An 18,374-nucleotide genomic window follows, 5' to 3' on the forward strand; every position below is an offset into this window, starting at 1 on the left:
AAACACGAAGAACAAGCTGAAAGAACAACAGGATTAAATAAAAATAAATTTCGCGAGTTATCATATAACGAATTATATAATAAAAGGACATTGCTAGCAAAAGAAAATTAGAGGAAACACTGCTCTATCGTATCTTTGAATTAGTGTTAACAGAGAATCGCGTATAACAACAGGTTATAGAGAATTCCTCGGAAAGAATTGAGAAAGATACGAACCGAGTCGACAAGAGTAACACTTGGAGAATAATTGCAGGGCGAGTCGCGGTATTCTTCCAGTCGTTTCGTCGGCAGTAATTTAAATGGTCTCGCGCGTGCATGTGGGCGGTACATTAACGCTTCCGTGGCAAATTACACGAAAGAAAAAAAAAAAGAAAATAAGAGAAATAGAAAGAAGACGCGAGCTAAGAGGAAACAGTAAGAGCGGAGTAATTTATTAAGAATCAACATCATGCCGTCCTTCCTTCGTGGAAAATTTCAATTTATCCCTCGAAGAATATCACCGTTGCTTTTTACCTTTCCCTTTTCTTTCGAATCGCCGATCGTTTATAAGAATAATAAAAATCCTTCTTGTCGAGTAATTGGATACAGGGATCGCGTGAATCGAGGCAGATCTTGTCGGTAACGTTGTTGCTCCACCTTCTACATATGTCTGACCTTTTCCGCGAATGTACCGTTCTGAACACAAGAAGAAAAGGCGATTCCACAACCAACTGGTAGACTTTCCTTCCTCGAGTCGCGATTACGTTCCCATCGATATATTAACTCTTAAGTAGCACCGTTTGCCTCAGCTTTCAAGCATATATAATACTTCAAGAGATAAGTCGCGATCCTGGGCCACGCCCATTCGCTATCCTCTTACTTCCTTACTTCGAATAGGATCATTAACAATGGTATTTTTCACGAAATATTTCCCATCCAGTGGAATTACTCTGCGTTTGGCTCGTTTAGTAATCTAGAAAGGGCTAATCTTCGAAAAGATTGTTTCCTCTTAGCGATGGTAAAACTGTCGCAGTGAATAGAACAGATTAATTCGTATTTTTTACAGACGATATTCTTTTATCAAATAAAATTACTCTACTCGAGTTTTAACAAGCTATCGGTATATAAATATTTTATCGAACAAGCTATCATTCACTCGAACGTTTACTCTTTCTCTGATACCGATAAAACTAGCAGAGTATCGAAACGATCGTAATTTCTCAATGAAATTCTATAGATCTCGTAGAATATAAATTTTCATAGAAATTTCATAGATCTTTTAACGGTGTAGTTTTACCGGTTTAGGTGGCTTCTTTGTAAAGTACATACATAGATAAGGGTGTGTTTCTCCCTTGCATTATACAGGGCGTGGCAGCGCCCGTGGTGTAACTCAATAGAGGAGGTTATTCTATACGTGAAAATAAGTCGGATATGTAGAAAGAATTTTATTTTTTAATAAAGAATCGTTTAAAAAAAATTTATTCTTTTAAGGACGAGGGCTTAAAAGTTTTGTAAGAACAAATCTACTAGAGTTGAAAGTAGATAATTATGTCGTATTGCTCTAAAAGTAAGAGAAATAACGTACACGCATGTAGTCATTGATTGAAAACTACCTCTGAAATCATTTTTTGCCTCAATATCTCTCAGGAGATTAAACGTCAAATTTTTGTTGTACGTTTTTGATTGATTTTCGCAAGTAGAACAACTTCCTGTCAATCATCCATTCGTAGAAAGTGAATTAAATTCACGTGTACTTTACAAGTTTTTTAACCGAATTCTCTCGAAAACGAAGCTTCACTTTTAAAATCAAAGTTTTAGAAGTATCGTTGATGGTTTTAACATTAACATTATCAGCAAGCAATCTTTCAACAACTCGTGGTCGATACCCGATGGATCGAAGTTTTCCATGGAAACGCAATTATAGCTCTCACGATCAGAGGAAACTCTGGCTTGTAGTATAAACGTTTCGGTCACAGATGGTTTGTCGTTTCACTCGTCACATTTTTCTCCAAACATTCCATTCTTATCGACCATCGAAATCTATGGGCCATGGTCGTTAACATAATGCGACGCATATACGTGTCAGTCTCACATTTTTTTCTCCCTGAAAGGTTCCAATGCGTGTTCATCACGGCGAGGTATCTAGCGCGGATACTACGATAACATAAAGCGCAGATAACGCTCAATTATTTCGTGGTTGATTCCTCGAGGTCGTTTCGTAATTTCCGTGAATTACACGATCCTCGAACTTTGCTCTGGAAAATGGAAATTATTGCTGCAGTGATCGTATATTCGTTAATCATCGTTCGGGAAAGCCAGGATTAACGCGCAAGTTGCTACCAACGCATATATAATCGATTACTTAATTAATTAATTACGTACGTGTAGCTTAGTTACTAGACTCTCAACGATAATGTAATTACCGATGAAATTGTTCGGTTTTTGCCCTCACGCGTTTGAAAAAGTAAAAGTTTGCTTTTGTGTGTTCGTTAGAAATCCTTTTTAAATATACAATTACGTTCTACAGATCACGGAATCGAGAATAAAGGAGCGCTAAGAAGCTTGGATCGCGGAACGGCTGATCTCACGAAGGAAAGTGTATCGTGGTAGCCTTTTACTGTTACCTAGGAGCACCAGGTCCCTTCTTCCCGTTCGTTCGTTCGACTCGCTATCGACGCGTTACTTTCACGGACGTAAGCAGTCGAGCAATTCGCATCGATGCCAATAGCCCAGGCATTGTTGTTGAAGCTTTTTATCGGACTGATTTCAGTGTTGGCTCCGCGTCGTTCTATTTTAGCGTCGATGATTCACAACCTCCGTTCGTCACGACACGCTGCATTTTTATTTCCATTTCCCGCCGCAACGTAAGACGACCTGGCTCGGGGCCGCGGTTCCGATGATTCGCGCGAAAGTGATTCAATATTCGCGAAACGTCATCGTACAGAATTATTTCACCCGCAGAGACCTTCCGTTCTTCTTTTTCTTCTTAGCTTCTACTTAGATTTCCTCGTTGGAGTACAAGACGTAATATCATCGCGTTAATTGATTGGAGTTTTGCCGTTTTAATCGACCATTGCTATCGCCATCAGCTCTTTTGCAGTTGATTTTCCGGTGTGTCGCTTTCAAATTTTAGAAAATCAACGAAATTTATTTGCACCGATAACTTGCACCTTGCGAATTATAAAATTTCGTACTCAACAAAAAATATAGGTATTCGGCATCTCGTAAAAGTATAAATACACGCTCTTCTGACCAGCCTGCTACCGTAATAGAATTCTTCTCGATATTCTTCTCTGGAAGAACGCCGGTTTCGTATAAATCCTCCTACACACGCCAGGAACAAGAGGCAATCTTCTGGGCTAGATTCCTGGGAAAGATCACCGCGATTGCCCGGATCGTTTCCTTGTAATCTGCAACGTTGCGTTTCTTCCACATCCTCGTGTCTGTCTGTTTACAATTAACATCGAACAGTCTAATGCAAGATAATGGTCCGATCGGATGAAAGTCTGGTTCGCAGAAACCGGAGGATGCCTTATTATACTTTCATGATTCCGCTGGGAACCAACGAGTTCGAGTTGCACGCTCGCGCGTTGCCTAGCTTCCTCGCGACATGCATAAGCGTACGTACATCCATAATTCGTTGGCGAACATTCACGCAGTTGTCATTTATTTATCGCAATTTAAGCACGCAAGCTAGACGAATATCCGATTCGCTATCCGGGCTCTCCAGCAAAATTAAATTAATATCAATAGTGAAATTTACGAGATACGAATCCACAAATTGCCGGTACTAATAGGTTTTCTCGTATAACTGTGAGAAATTTTACTCGAAAGACGCGATTATTAGAGAATACCATGAAATATCCGAGAAAGATAACTTTCTAATTAATTAATTTATAAGATCCCCTCGAACAACAATCTATCGACTAATAAATCTACTTATTTAAGCTAGCGTGTTGAAGAAGGCTTCAAAAATCCAACAATGTTGTTTTTCACCCTCTTTCACCCTGTTTTTATGCGAGTCGACGTCGACTACGAACAAAGGCAGCACTGTCTTTCTCTCGGTCTCTTTGACATTTCAATTCTTTCGGAGAAACGAGTCTCGTGGAAAATGAAAGTCGAAAACGAACGAGTTGATTTCGGCTCCCTCTCGCTTTTCACCCGGTATAATCGCCCACGCAAGGCTCTCCTTCGTGAAAATTCCCCTTTGCAAGACGACGCGAGACGACTTCCGCGATTAGGATGTTTATCCGAATGACTCTCCACGCTCTTACATTCGCTGAAAGCTAACAGAAGAGTGCTTCACGGAGACGATAGGACGATCGCTTGTTTCTACTTACACGCGTTGTAAATTACATCTTTCGTTGATCGATTACGTTGTTCCAGCTTAGTTCATCGACCGATGAAGGAACTTTCGAATCATTATGATTCAAACTCTGACTTCTATGATCGAGGTAAGTCGACTTAAAGAGTAATTATCATTGTGATTGCGATTCTCGTATCTATTCGATGATGATCGATAATTACATCAACACGATATAATCACTATAGCACTCGAGAGCAGGCGTTCAAATTCTTGCTCTTTTAATTGCAGAACCTTATTATTTCGTATTTCGATAAAGTTATCGACTAGGACAGCGTGTCCTAACATCAACCGCTAACAGACACTGCACCAATTTTAAGAATATGCTTTTAGGTTGAAAAGTGCCAGAAGAAAAATCAGTTTTCGACTATGGAGAAATCGATCCGCATCGATCGAAATTTTTGCCTTATCTTAATCGCAGAACCTCGTCATTTTATACTTGCAACTTTCGATCGTATCTAACCGCACCTGTCCAAACCTAAGCAAACTTAATTCAACGACGAAAGAATACACCAGTAGCCCTAAAACAGCCACACAGCCTCTTAAAGCACGTTCGAACCCATCCGATATCGACAAGAAAAATCAGTTGCCTGCTGCAATAGCTGACTCGACCGAGAGGGCCTCGACCGTGTTCGATAGGTTCGAGTGCGCTCCAGGTGATCGTCCGCGACGCGAAAGTGGCTAGATCGGCCGGGGACGTTCTCTCGACGGGTTCCCTCGATCGCTTTGGAGAACTCGGCGTTCCAGCCGCGAGCGTTCAATAATTCATATTCAATCTATCGATAGCAGCTGCCCCCGCGGTGAATCCGATAATTCAGCCTCTATCTAGTCCCTGGTGTACTTTCATCTGTCGCGAGCATCCTACGGAAAATTTGCGACCAAACCAGCCAGAGAAAAGGAAGGGAAGGAGAGAGAGAGGACGATCGTCGTTCGGGTCTTGGGTCTTGGACGAGTCACGAGCACGTTATAACGTGGCGAAGGACACGGAGAGAGCAAGAGAAACGGAAGGATCGCGAATGCATCGGGCCAGGACTCGACCAGCTACACCCTTGTCTGCCACCTACCAGCCGAGGAGCTACGTTTTCAGCACGCGCAGTATCCAATAGGAGCCATGAATTCAACGATCCTGTTTCGGACGTGTACGAAAATATTTCACGAGCACGCGGCTACGCTATCGATCAAAATTTTGAAATTGGTACGTGTTTTACCAACTTTACGGAGTTTGAAGAAAAACGTTAGCTTGGAAAAATTCCGTTACCTTGGAAAAGTTGCATCTCTTCGACGAGCTAGCGCAGGAAAAATTAGCATAGGAATGCAAGGAAACTCGATCAAGAAGCGTCGAAGAGAGCCGATGGTTCTAAATTTGACAGGTTGCATCTTCCGTTCGGTTCTTCGAGGAACAAAGTTGGTCAACTGTTAAAATTTACAATACCTATTAAAGTAGAAATATCGTAAAATAATTTACTTTGATACATCGTAGTGGAAGGATAAAATATTCCCTTATTCAATTTTTCCCTGATATCGATACGGAAAATTATTCGATCGGTAGAGACTTTGTCAAAGCAAAGAATTTGATCGGTGTCTTTCAACAAAGTATTTCTACTTCTGGTTTAGCATACAGTAACTCTAGATAGCGATACGATATTCAATCGTTCGCGAAACACATTTGCAATGCTAACGCGTGGTAATCGTCACTCGGTAAGAACAATGAACGCAGTTGGTGAAAATTCGTCACCGCCAATCCTTAATAGGGTTCTCGATAAAATAAAATAGCAAGAATAGGAAGAAACACGTTGATGGTTAATCTCTTCGCTAATGGGTTCGTGAAGATGAAAGAAAGCCAATGAGCCAGGCGGAAATCGAATTTTTTCGCGATGCTTTTACACGACACGTTGCTTTCTCCGACGACTGGCTCGTTAAGATGTAACAGAAGCCATTTGACAGCAACTGGGACAATAGTTCGAGGTGACTCCCGGCTTCGAAGCAGGAAAAGTGTCCGACTCGAGTGAAATCGATGCGGGTGCAGTCGCTAGAACCGCCATGGATCACCGTGTCGCGTTATTCTGCCTACCGAGAGGATATCGCGAGATTAGAGGCGGCGTTTCGCAACGAAAAAGCGACACACGGAATGCGTGTTTGCATGGGCAAACGGTGTTTGCAGGCTGTAACGTTGAAATATTCATCGGCCGGCTACGTGTGACTAATACCGTATGAAAGCATGGCCGTTCGAGGTCGACGATTCGTGCTTCTCGATTTCCAGGCTCGCGTTCGAGCCAAACGATAAGCGCGGACACGTATTATACCTGAACGAGTGGTCGAGTTAAACGAAACGTATCGGATCGAGCAAATGCATCCGAGCGATATTTGTTATCGCTGTACGTGAACAAACAAGCCTTCGAGTACGTGATCGAATGGGTCTTCCCACGAAAATATCGGAAAGTGCGAAGGAAATTTCGAGTTTCGTGGTCGAGCACCAGTTTTGGAGTAGCAAAGTATCGCTTCAACGTTTACGTATGGGAGAAAAAATTGCAGTTGTTAGGTACAGTAACAGCTACACTCGTTGATCACTGAATCAGGACGATGAAAACCTTCTATTCAACTATGGGATTAGATATTTACTTCTGCAGCAGACTGAACGTCTCGAAAACGTCAATTGTAACTTAATTCCCTGCGCCGAAGAAACGCATCTGGACTAGAAGCAGCATTTATATTATTCGGTAGGATTTCACAGCAAAAACGCTATCAACTTTCCGAACAATCGAACAAAATTTTATCTTTACGACCCACAAGTACGGAGAACGTCTATCTGTTAGGAGAAAATTTTCCCAAAAGGCACGATTTTCTGCGAAATCCGAAATTTTATCCGACACTTTTGCTCCCTTCGGATCCACCGTGTCTTCTCTTTCTATTTAAACGCTCGTTCAAAGCAAACACTTTTGCTTTTACAGCACTGGTAAACAGAGACGCGTGCGAGAAGACGGAACAACCATGGTTTCTAACTGTGTAAATAAACGGTGGTCTGTTTATAAATAGAGATATCTTAATCACGTCGATTCTCGTACGGAAGCTACGATATTACAAACGAGTCGACAATGGAACTGCGACGCGTACAAGGAACATGGTGGTTTTTTGGTCGCTCGATACCGGAATTCGACGTTTCGAAGTACACCGCGATTCGTGATCGTACTCTTAAAACCTCTGGCCGCGTTTCGACGCCCCTGAACACTGTCGGGACCAGCCTCGAACCGACAGTTCCAGCAGCGTTCAAGGTTGCCAGAGTTTCGCGTGAAATTACACTGCAGCGTGCCGGAGAAACTCGTTCCTCCGCTTGCGCGCTTTTCGTCCCGGCCACGCCACAAACGCAAAGAATCGACGAATCCTTCTTAAACTGTGCAAACAAACGTTCTTCGACCCCCGGCAACGTTTCGTGCACCAAAACGCGCACCCTGCGTTCCTTTTCGAGTCAAATGTTCGGGGTTCAGAGAATAACGAGAGCCTCCCCGCCCACCCATCCTTCTACGTACACGATGCTCTTTTTTTCTTTCCTCGATTTTTGGTTTGGACCTTCGGCAGCCACGACATATCACATACGCATCGGTCGATTTACGAGAATCTGCGAGTACGCATTCGCTTGAATTTCGTTCGATTTTAAGGGCTGAGAAATTGCGATCGTGCGTACACGTTGGGAAGGGAAGGGCGAGCGGCCGGCGCGAGAGAACGGGAGGAGGAAATCAATGCCACCGTCTGCCGCGGGAGAAGAGAAACTCGTCGCGTATCGGTGAATTTTCGCCGGTGTCTGTTGCGCGTGACACAAGACACAGGTCAAGCAGAAAGATACACGCGATACGCGTTTTACTTGTATGGTCGATCGTACGACAGAGATTATAGACGCGCGCAAGAGAACCGATAAAGAAAAGCTGATCGAACCGGAATGAGAGGACAGGGGCAAAGAGAAGAGGGCAGAGTGAAGACTCCGCGAGCTGTAATACTCACTCGACCGCTAGCGTAGCGTATCCGCCACTGTCTTCGGTTCTTTCTAGGGTATTCTTGCCCGGTCTTATCGGCAGAAACTCCTTCGATTCCTTCCTGCGGCAACTCCTGCTTCCCTTTCACGCTGCTTCGATCGTTGGCCGGTCTCTCTCGTACGTAGCTCCACCGATGAATTTGGTTCGTACGCGGCACAAATCGAAACACGGTGGGGGTGGGGGGTTGCGAATAGAAAATACGAAACACCGGTCTGCGAAGAAGGGAAGCGAACAGGCGGACCAATATACTCCTCGTACGACACTCTGCGCGACACTGCCTCGATAGACGAGACTCCTGTTAGGTAGGCAGGGGGTGATGGAGGGGACACATTGAATGTACGTACCGAATAAGGGAGGCAACCACCGCTCCGTTCTCGCGGGTGTCTCGAGCCTGACTGACGCACCAGCCAAGCCTGCCGACCGACCGAATCCCCTACTATTCCCTCCTTCTCTTTCTCGATACACCACCACTCGTCCCTTCTTTCTTTATCGCTCTCTTTACTCCTCGTTTCTCGCAACGTCCCACCAAAGCCTCGCTTCGTTCCTCCTTCGATCACTCGGTGCTTCTCGTCGCGTTGCCTAGCCTCTCTATATCTCCCTCTCTTCTCTTTCTTTGCTCCGTTTCCACGTTTCTCCTTCTTGCCTGCCTTCGTCTTCTCTGTTCTCGCTGCGCGACACTCTGCTGTTCGTTTTCGTTCTTCTTCGATTTTCACTCTCTCCCCTTTTCGCCGTCTCTCCATTTTTCTAGCCTCTCTTTCTAATTTTATCTGCTCGCCGTCTCTCTCGGTCGTCGATGTCCTCCCTCTCCGTGTAACCTCCGTCTCGAGTAGCTTTATCTCTTTTATGCGAAAGGTTCGGGTTAGGTTCGTGTTTCTCAGTCGATAGCTGGCTCTCTGCTCCTCCAACGCCCACCACGCACCTATACACAGGGTGGCATCGCCGAGACGGCGCTCTGCCCTTCGCCAGGACCTTCCACAGCGAGAATCGTAGGATCGCGAGAGTCGTGCCTTTCGATTTGTCGCGGCCAGCTATACCTGCAACCTTCCACCCAAAATGCGCTCCCTTCGTCCTCCTTCCAACTTTTTTCTTCCTCACCTTTGTTCTCCGTAGTACGCTCTGTCTTTCTCTATATAACCATCTCGACGCGACCGAAATTGCGGATAATTCTTCGGGTGTGCCGATCGATCGTGGTCGCGTTTCCAGACGCAGAACACGCCAACCATATTATTTTTCCAGGCCAAACCTTCTTCTTCGTTGCGTCATCTAACATACTCGACCTTGTCTTCCGCTATATTTTCGCGATAACCAACGATTGCATAACGACATACCGATTCTATCGATTCGTATTCCCTTCGCGTTATTCTCTCTGCATCCAGTCTACCGACGCGACGTCAATTTTTCGAAACGATCGCAGAAGAAACAACGAAGTACTTGTTGAATGGAATACGCGTTTTTACGCCGATGAAGTCATAGGCTTCAACGAATACATAGGCTCGTGAAAGCTGCTCGTACGCGTCTTTTACGAATATGTTACGCGCGTTATACGAAACACAGCGAAAAGTTTCGTTATCGTTGTTACGAGACGCGTCTAAAAGTAAAAATTTTCTACGACGAGCGATTAAATTATTTCCCAAGACTCTGTACGTCAGTGGTTGCTACGAATAACAACGAATAGCGTTATCTATCGTTAAAGTGGCTGATTGATCGTGGCTGCGAGATATTAACGAGAGGCTATTCGATAATGATAAGGATACGACGTATTGTTGCCTGATATCGCGATTCGGCACCGATCCTCTTGGCGGAGAAAGGAAACGCGGAAAAGCAGGCGCGAAAAACTGTCTACGTCTCGCGACGTGAATCTTTATTACTCTCGTAAAAAGCTGACTGACCAGGATAAACTTTGAAATTTACCAGGCTTTCTCTATTTTATCTCTGTTACTCCGCTATGATGATACTTGACAGCATTACGGTAACGCCGTTGCTAGTTATTTCTTGCAAGGCGGTATTTAACTGCGTGTATTTTATTTGCCGAAGATCGTAAGTTAAATCTGCGAGTTTGCTACTTATACGACTAATTACTGATTCATTTTGCTCCAGCTGCTATACCTTCCTATATGTTGGCTTTTACTTTTATGAACTCGGCTTGTTATTCCCTTTTCTACAGCTATCGAATGACATTAAAAGCATAAAATGTAGCGTCGAAGGAAATTGGGAAAGAGACGAAACGCTGGTTTTGTCGCATATATTCTTTATTTCATAGAATTGGATAATTATAGGACGCTATTGTACAAACGATGGCTACGGGTGAGATCTGCATGCAATTTTGCTAGAAACGAGTTTCTCGTCGGACGATTCGCTTTCGTTTAGCTTGCAGTGGTGATCGATAGCATCGGATTCCTAGAATCATTAACCTACTTCAAGTATGTCGGACCGTTCGTTTTAACACTTGCCAAGATATCATCGTTAATCAGACTATCATCCTCCGATCGTTCTTTCACTCTCAAAAAAAAAAAAAAAAAAAAAGAAGAAAGCCTCGTCGTGCTTCGAATATACTCCGTCCCTGATCTCTATTTCAATTATATATGATAACTTATTGCTTCCAATGGCGGTAATTAGTACCCTCTGGAAACCTCTCGAGCATCTAAATACGACATCGGACTATAGAAACAATTGAATTCTGATATTTGATAAAACAATACAAAGAACAGAACATGTTAGTATCTCAGGATTAAGTGGTTCCACCGTGCAAGTTGAGATTCTCTGGTTGAACGTTAGCCAGCGAGTGTCTGATGCACCCACTGCTCCTCGGTCACGTGTATCGTTTTTCTAGCTGCTGATCGGCTTCACCTTCTCCTCCGTAGTGTCCTCCACCTCCAAGTTGTCCGCATTTACCACCTTGATCCGGTCCACGGGCTTCGGTCGCATCAGAATGAACGGCAGCTCCGCGGAGAGCTCTCCGCTCAGTGCACCTAAATACAGCTTCACCTTGACAGCGTAAGAAACTACAATGCCAAAGGAATCACGGACATCGGGTGAAACGAGCAAAGTGCTTGATGCGAGTTCGCTTCCTTCCTTCTTCAACCCTCCATCCAAAGCAATGCCTCTACGATGCTTGTTGTTCTCCAATTCTGGTTTCAGATATAGAACTTTGGTTAAATTGGAGCCAGGGCTAATGGGACAGCCGTCCTGCGTCTCTATCGCGTCAATCACTGTTCTGAACTGGCCATTTTGGAAAATCACCACGTCGATACCCTGCTGTACCAGTGCTTTGATCTTCTTCACCACCTTGTTGCTGTTGTTCCTCACACATACGTTCACGGCTATTCTCTCTCCGTGATGGTACAGCTGTTTGTCCAGGGTCACCTCGAGTTCTAGATCGCCAGGGCTGAGTAAGAAATCTTTTCGTACCACGGTACAAGGCTGGCGACCTTGTTTCGTCGGCGCGTACTGAATCTTCCTGATGCCCATAGTTATCGTGCTTCTCTTATGGGTAATATCGGTCTCCGTGTCCCCAGAGTAGATCTTGACATAGTATGTCACTCCACAAGGTTCACCTGTTTCATCTTCTCCTGATTGTAGAATTACGCTAGACGGAGCCGTCTGGGGGAATTTGAAGGTAAACGGAATTGCGTTTGGTCCTAGTTTTCGGAGCAGTCGTTCCTGTAGCCTGGTCAGGCTATTCTCCGTTTTCTTGATCGTTGGGAACACTTGTTCCGAGACCAGATACAAATCCTTTTGAAAGTTCAAGCCCATCACCTCGTCCTCTTCCCGACCGTAGCGAAAGCTGCACACCAGCTGTCCCCATATTTTCCTACCGGTGTCCACGTAGTTTTGGTCCAGAAGAATTACGCCATCTACCGGCTCGATTCCGGATAGATAGTCGATGTAGTCTCGTTTGCCCAGGTACAACGAAATTTTGCCGTTTGGCGAGCATTTCTTGAACACCTTGAAGTTCACCACCATGTTTGCGTGAGCGCAACGAAGTATCCTCCGATCTTATCACCACCGTTGTCGACTGATTTGAGAGGGTAGTGATCGCCGGTCTTATATAGGAACGGGGTACCAGTGACGTCAAGATTTTTCAGGGCTTCCGAATCCGCTCAGCGTCGCGGATAAATCGTGCCTTTCTGCACGCGTCGATCCTAACCGTTTCGCGATATTTTTTCCCAGTTATATGTCAGAGGGGACAGGGGTGCGTTGTTTCTTCGACGTAGGAACACGCTATGTTTCTGACACGCTGGTTTTCGCGGGCTTCGTTTTGTCGTTACGTATAATCTGCCTATTGTGTCTTGCTGTTTTAAACCCTTCTTTGCGTACGAGGAGCAGAAATAAATGTTGTGGTATAAACCACTTATGAGAAAAGACGGTGGATGGATGAACATGTTTTGCGAATTATTAGATTCTTTTATCGCTTCATATTTCTTGTATTTGTGCTACTCACTTTTTCTTGCTTTTAACTTTCAGATCCTTCTTTATTTTCGCAAAAGAAATGGAAGAATTTATTTCATGATTTGAATATCCTATTCTATGCTTTTATCGTGCGGAAAAATCTAATAATTGTAGTTGTATAATTATATCAGTTGATTTACTATTTATCAATACATAATTTTCATTTTTAATGCTAATACGTTACCATCGGAGCACGGAAAATATTAATCATTTCTTGATCCACCTTCTTTTAGCTGATAATGCAGAACAAAATTGATAAGGTAGAAAGCTGTTTTTAAATCGTCGTGACGCCACTGCATATACCGCATACTCAGTGGTTGTACGTTAGGCGAGTGATCGAGGTTTCGATCTGATACACTCTGGTTCCTTCTAGAAATTTTAGAACAGGGCGACAAGTTTTGAGAGACGCGAGTGACGCTATTCGAAATTAAAAATGTCAGAAAGTACGAATATCAAGCTTGATACGGTAAGTGATATCTCGTTCCATCAGTAACGTTAACTACTTTATTTTGGCATAGTTATTTAATTACGAGTTTTCTTTTATCCTATACTAAAGGGATTTCGTAACGATACTATTCGCAAACAACACATAGAATACGTTAGCAATGTTGTCTATCTTAGAATCAAGTTGCCGATAAATTCATTAGGTACAAATGTGATATTGGAATTTTAATGTAACGTATTCGTCAAACTTTTAATTGTAGGTTAAGCCTATGCCTGTGGCTATACCATCTGATTCATCTAAGAAACCAGTCAAGTCAACCGCCGTTGTAAAATACTCGGTCGTCCAAACACCAGCAACTTATGCTCAATTACAATGCAACACAGATTTAAATTTGCCACCGAGCAACTGGCTCAGCAGTTCTGCAGAAAGTTACGGCCTGCAGAGTGTATGGTCTCAGACCTCTGGATTTTCCAGTTTTCGTATGGCACACATGTTCCCTGATTGCGTAGGGGAAGTTGATGTTGTGTCAGACGCAGAGAATATAAAGAAACTGTTGAAATTGCCTTACAACCACGGAGTCATATCAATGGTGGTACATAGAATAGAGAACACTTTGTTGCTAGATGACTTTGATATTCACAAGTATTTACTTAGACAAGCGGAAAACGATTGGGAATGGTTAAAGAAATTTTTTTATGAGCATATTTTCCAGAATCTGGGAGATAAAGAAAAGCGTCTGTTTCATAAAACAAACAGTAGAAATACTTTGCAACAGAGGAACCTAGTATCCAAATTTTTGTATCGCTCGATAGTAGTAGCAGACAGCAAAGAGCAACATACTAAACCACAGTTACCTGTGAAAACATTGAAGCCATGCTTGCCAGAACCTTCTCAAGAAGAAAAAGTCCCAGATCCAAATTATAATCATAATTTTGCAAGAAATATTGTCTGGACCTTTGAGAACATACAGATGTTAATTGGTACTGATATGCCGATATTTGGAGGGCAAACTCACCCATGTATAAGCCTCAGATTAAGAGATATGACTAAACCTATTAACGTGTTAACTGGTATAGATTATTGGCTGGACAATTTGATGTGTAATGTACCAGAAGTGGTAATGTGTTATCATTTGGATGGTATTGTACAAAAGTATGAATTAATTAAAACAGAAGATCTTCCTAATTTAGATCACTCTAAGTTCAGTCCCAAAGTTATCCGAGATGTAGCGCAGAATATTTTAAGTTTCTTAAAGAACAATTCAACTAAGGCTGGACATACTTACTGGTTGTTCAAAGGCAAAGACGACGATGTTGTAAAGTTATATGACTTAACTTCTTTGTGTAATGATGTATCGGATGAAAAGGGTCAGAATCCATTTACTGTACCTGTTGCTATGTTACTATATAGAGTGGCCCGTAACATGAAATACTCTTCTGATTATCGTAGGCAGCAGGGTACTATTAGAATGCTATTAAGAAATTGCATACAACTATTGACTAAAGAAAAGTACCCACAGATTGTAACATCTGCACATTTTATGCTATCTGATTTGTATATACCATCTGATACCGATCCTGCTAGTCCAGTGTTGTCAGACCAGAGTGACGAAGAGGATACGCAAAGTGAATACAGTATAAACAACGAGAATGAGAAGGATTTAAGGGACGAAATCGAAGAAGCTGCAATTAAGTCTTTAACATTAGCTAATAGTAAGTCAAGAATATATTTTAAGTACTTCGATATCTTTAATACATAAATAAGTCAACTAAATAATATATATATATTCTTTTAGTTAAAGAGCACGCAGAATGCGAAGAACCTAAATATAAACCACCACCAATTTCGGGCACCATCGAAGAAAGATGTTTAGCCGCTCTAGATCACGTTTATCACGGAATCGAATGTCTACAATATTTTCCGATCGAAGATAATTCTGAAGATGAACGGAAGAAAGAGGAGGAAGAAGAGAAGAAGAAAAGAGTATACGAAGAGAATCATTTAAATATGGCTAAACCTTTCCAGGCAATTCCTATGCCTTATATTTCCTTGAAAGAAGATAAGAAAGAAGTTGACGTCGAAGTGAGTTCAGTAAACAATAGTCCTATGCATAAAAAGAAATCCAAGCAAAAGAAAGTGAAGAAACTTGAAAAAATTATTTCAAAAATGGACTCTCACGAGAACGGATCAAAAGCACTGTTATGTAAGCTTAAAAATGAAACCTTACCTACATGGCAGGCACCTCAAAAAAGTGATAATATAAGTTGGAACGTTCATTTAAAGACATTATTATACGAAAAAGCTTCGTTGATTTTTGCCGTGCTCGCTGAAAATGAATATGCGAATAGAAATTACGGAGCGTCGCTAAGATATATGTTAGCAGTCCTACGTTGTCAGAAGATGTTGGAAATATTTTGTGATATACGGAATGATAAATCAATAAGCTATTTATTGGGACGTGCTGGAGACTGTTGTTTTATGACTGTACAAGACTGGTGTAATGTCGAGAAACACAGGAGAGATTACGAGATGAAGAACGAAATTGAAGAAAGCATTGTCGAGGAGATATATAGAATGGAAGATATAGACATGAGTATGTTCATAGCTAAAAAATATACAAAAGACTATCTTGTTATAAGTTCTCTATTTAAAATACTTTGATTTATAGATATTGAATTATTGCCACAACGTTTAGAAAGTTTAGAGTCTACCTTAGTAGCATCCTATAAGTGCTACGAGAAAGCATTGTCGTTAGAACTGATGGATATGGATAGAAACAATCTCTTAAGGCGATTAGGAAACATTCATAACGAGTTAGGTGTACTTTACATGAATCAAGCTGGAAGTAAGTATTTTTTGCATGTTATTGTATTTGTAGAAGGTACTTGCTTGGATGTTAAAGCATGATACACCTTTACAGCGCGGTACCAACAAGAGAATTTAGCGGAAGAAACATCAACCTCTTCGGAAGGGGTAACAACGCTACTTACACGTTCGTTAACTCATTTGGAAGCAGGCGTGAAAGCGTTCGAAACTGTCCATGATGAAGCAAATTTAGCACTTTTACATTCAAATACCGGAAGACTTATGCGACTTTGCGCACATATGCACGTTAAACAGAACACTCAAGAACGTCAATTTTATAATAAAGCGCTTGCAAGTTATCAGAAAGCCTTGCAAGTTTTAGGTTCGAAGAAGTCAAACCCTGTAATTTGGGATACTATTACATGGGATCTGTCCACTACTTTGTTCACTATGGCTACATTATTACAGGATTATCCTACAACTGGATGCAAAGTATGTTCATTTATATTATTAATAGAAACATTTTGTTACATACATTTGATCGCAATTTTAGACTGAAGAAGAATTAGAACGGGAGGTCGTCGATATCCTACAGAAAGCTCTGAAGCATTGTGATATTGAAACTGCCGGGCCAAGGCAACCAGTATATCAATTTCGCGCTGCAATAATTCAACATCGACTCGCATCATTATATCATCGTGTGTACAGAGAATATGAACCGGATGTGGACAATATTAAAAGAAAAACAAGCTTGCAACTTTGCAAGCTGTATTACGATAAAGCTGCGAAGCTTTTATTAGCTTTGGAACAAACTACGGAGTTTTTGACGGTGCAGATGGAAAGAGTTGCTTTAGCTGAACATCAAGCGCGTTGTACGCATTTATCTTCAATTTAATTTAATAGATAGTTTTTTAATTTCTCTTCTTATTAATTAACATAATATTTCAGGTGCCACAACCTTTAACAATAAATTAAAAGCATATCAGAATGGTCTTCAGTTAATTCTACAATGTAGACCCATTATTGATATATTATGCGATAGAAACAATTCTCAGAAGCAGAATGCTATTAGCAATAAGATAGGGAAAGAAAGTATCGAGGAAGGAAAACCGACTGATGAACAGAAATTGATAGAAGATGAAGAAAGTCTGGTGGTATTGTTGGAACAGCGATTACAATTTATTTTGCGATCTTTGACGAAATTATTCGTTACTAAGAATAGTAATAGTAGCAAAAAAGAGTACGTTTGCTTAAATACATATTGCTTTGATATATTCTTCATATTGACATAAAATATACCTTATTTATCTATACGTTTCAGGTCAGAAACACTTACCAATTTGTACAAACAGTGTTACAGTAAAACATTACGGCCGGTCACGATGTCTGGTTTCAAGTTAATACAGCATATTGTACAACTTTTACGAGAGTTGGAAAAAATGTTACCACCTATAGAAACTTGAATGATTAATTGTATATATTGCTTGTGTGCCAGTTTAAAAATAATTTATAAAGTTTCAACCAACGAACATGAGTCTTTCCCCGAGATCGATGGAATTTGGTCGACATTGAATTATCGATTCTCTTGGCCCTCTAAAAGGTCCTTCGTAATTTGGTAATTGACGCTGGTCGTTATTTCATTTGCGAGATAAAGCCTTAATGAGGGTAACGTTCTTTAACTCATGTATGACATAGAGAGACTTTTTTTTATTCTAGTGTGTACATAGTGAGATGGAAGCTTTTATTTATATATGATTTATAAGCGAGAAATAAAAAGCTTATACGAATCATATTTTCGACTTGTTCAGTGAACCTCCGTACACACTATAATGATTACAAACAATAGTGGCACCTTTATTTCTCAATAAAGAGTATTTTTGTGAGATTGCACATTTGATTTTTATAATTTGATTGAATCAATTTTATGAATTTTTATGAACTGAAAATGCTACTAAATGATACGAAGTTTAATATACTCGAACCTAATTATTTAGTACGTAACCTATAATGATGCGTTAATACTTTTTATAGGCACTATAAAATATATTCCCATTCCCAATTTGAATTTGAGACACACTTCTAGTTCAATAAATCGCTCACAGATGGCGCATAACTTCGTTTTAGCATGTCCATAGATCGAACGACGTGACGTTTCAAACAATCACATCCTTGTCTATTAATTTTGAGGAAGCCGCAGAAACATTTGACCCTGTTGTTTCTTCGAGAATCGAACGGTGTTCAGCTGTTGGCGTATAACAATTCCAGCTGTCACTTGCACCTCACGTTCGACCGGATTTGTACCCTCTTAA

At 41.5% G+C, this 18,374-nt stretch overlaps 3 protein-coding genes across 4 annotated transcripts in view; 1 reads left to right on the forward strand and 2 right to left on the reverse strand.

Moving 5' to 3' along the window:
* Positions 1-9,015, reverse strand: part of LOC126924161 (uncharacterized) — a 74,655-nt gene extending 65,640 nt beyond the window's left edge. For both annotated transcript variants that reach the window (XM_050738333.1, XM_050738331.1), the window contains exon 1: positions 8,335-9,015. The gene's annotated coding sequence lies outside the window, so the exon portion shown is untranslated. The remainder of the gene's footprint in view (positions 1-8,334) is intronic.
* Positions 9,016-11,027: 2,012 nt separating this feature from the next.
* Positions 11,028-12,366, reverse strand: LOC126924182 (arrestin homolog). The gene has a single exon (XM_050738413.1). The coding sequence runs from the start codon at positions 12,327-12,329 to the stop codon at positions 11,193-11,195; it is 1,137 nt and encodes a 378-aa protein (XP_050594370.1). The 5' UTR covers positions 12,330-12,366; the 3' UTR covers positions 11,028-11,192.
* A 745-nt stretch (positions 12,367-13,111) lies between these two features.
* On the forward strand, positions 13,112-17,857 carry LOC126924163 (erythroid differentiation-related factor 1). The gene is made up of 8 exons (XM_050738354.1): positions 13,112-13,281; positions 13,520-14,972; positions 15,056-15,853; positions 15,929-16,105; positions 16,181-16,557; positions 16,619-16,937; positions 17,014-17,305; positions 17,387-17,857. Exons 1-8 carry the CDS (start codon positions 13,249-13,251, stop codon positions 17,526-17,528), a joined length of 3,591 nt encoding a protein of 1,196 aa, XP_050594311.1. The 5' UTR covers positions 13,112-13,248; the 3' UTR covers positions 17,529-17,857.
* Positions 17,858-18,374: the final 517 nt, after the last annotated feature.

This window comes from Bombus affinis, chromosome 14 (assembly GCF_024516045.1).
Source record: "Bombus affinis isolate iyBomAffi1 chromosome 14, iyBomAffi1.2, whole genome shotgun sequence".
NCBI classification, from domain to species: domain Eukaryota; kingdom Metazoa; phylum Arthropoda; class Insecta; order Hymenoptera; family Apidae; genus Bombus; species Bombus affinis.

Coding starts and splice junctions, on each gene's coding strand:
- LOC126924182 (XM_050738413.1), bottom strand. CDS start 12,329: ATGGTGGTGAACTTCAAGGTGTTCAAGAAATGCTCGCCAAACGGCAAA.
- LOC126924163 (XM_050738354.1), top strand. CDS start 13,249: ATGTCAGAAAGTACGAATATCAAGCTTGATACG. Junction 16,938..17,013: donor AGCTGAACATCAAGCGCGTT/GTACGCATTTAT, acceptor ATAATATTTCAG/GTGCCACAACCTTTAACAAT. Junction 17,306..17,386: donor AGTAATAGTAGCAAAAAAGA/GTACGTTTGCTT, acceptor TATACGTTTCAG/GTCAGAAACACTTACCAATT.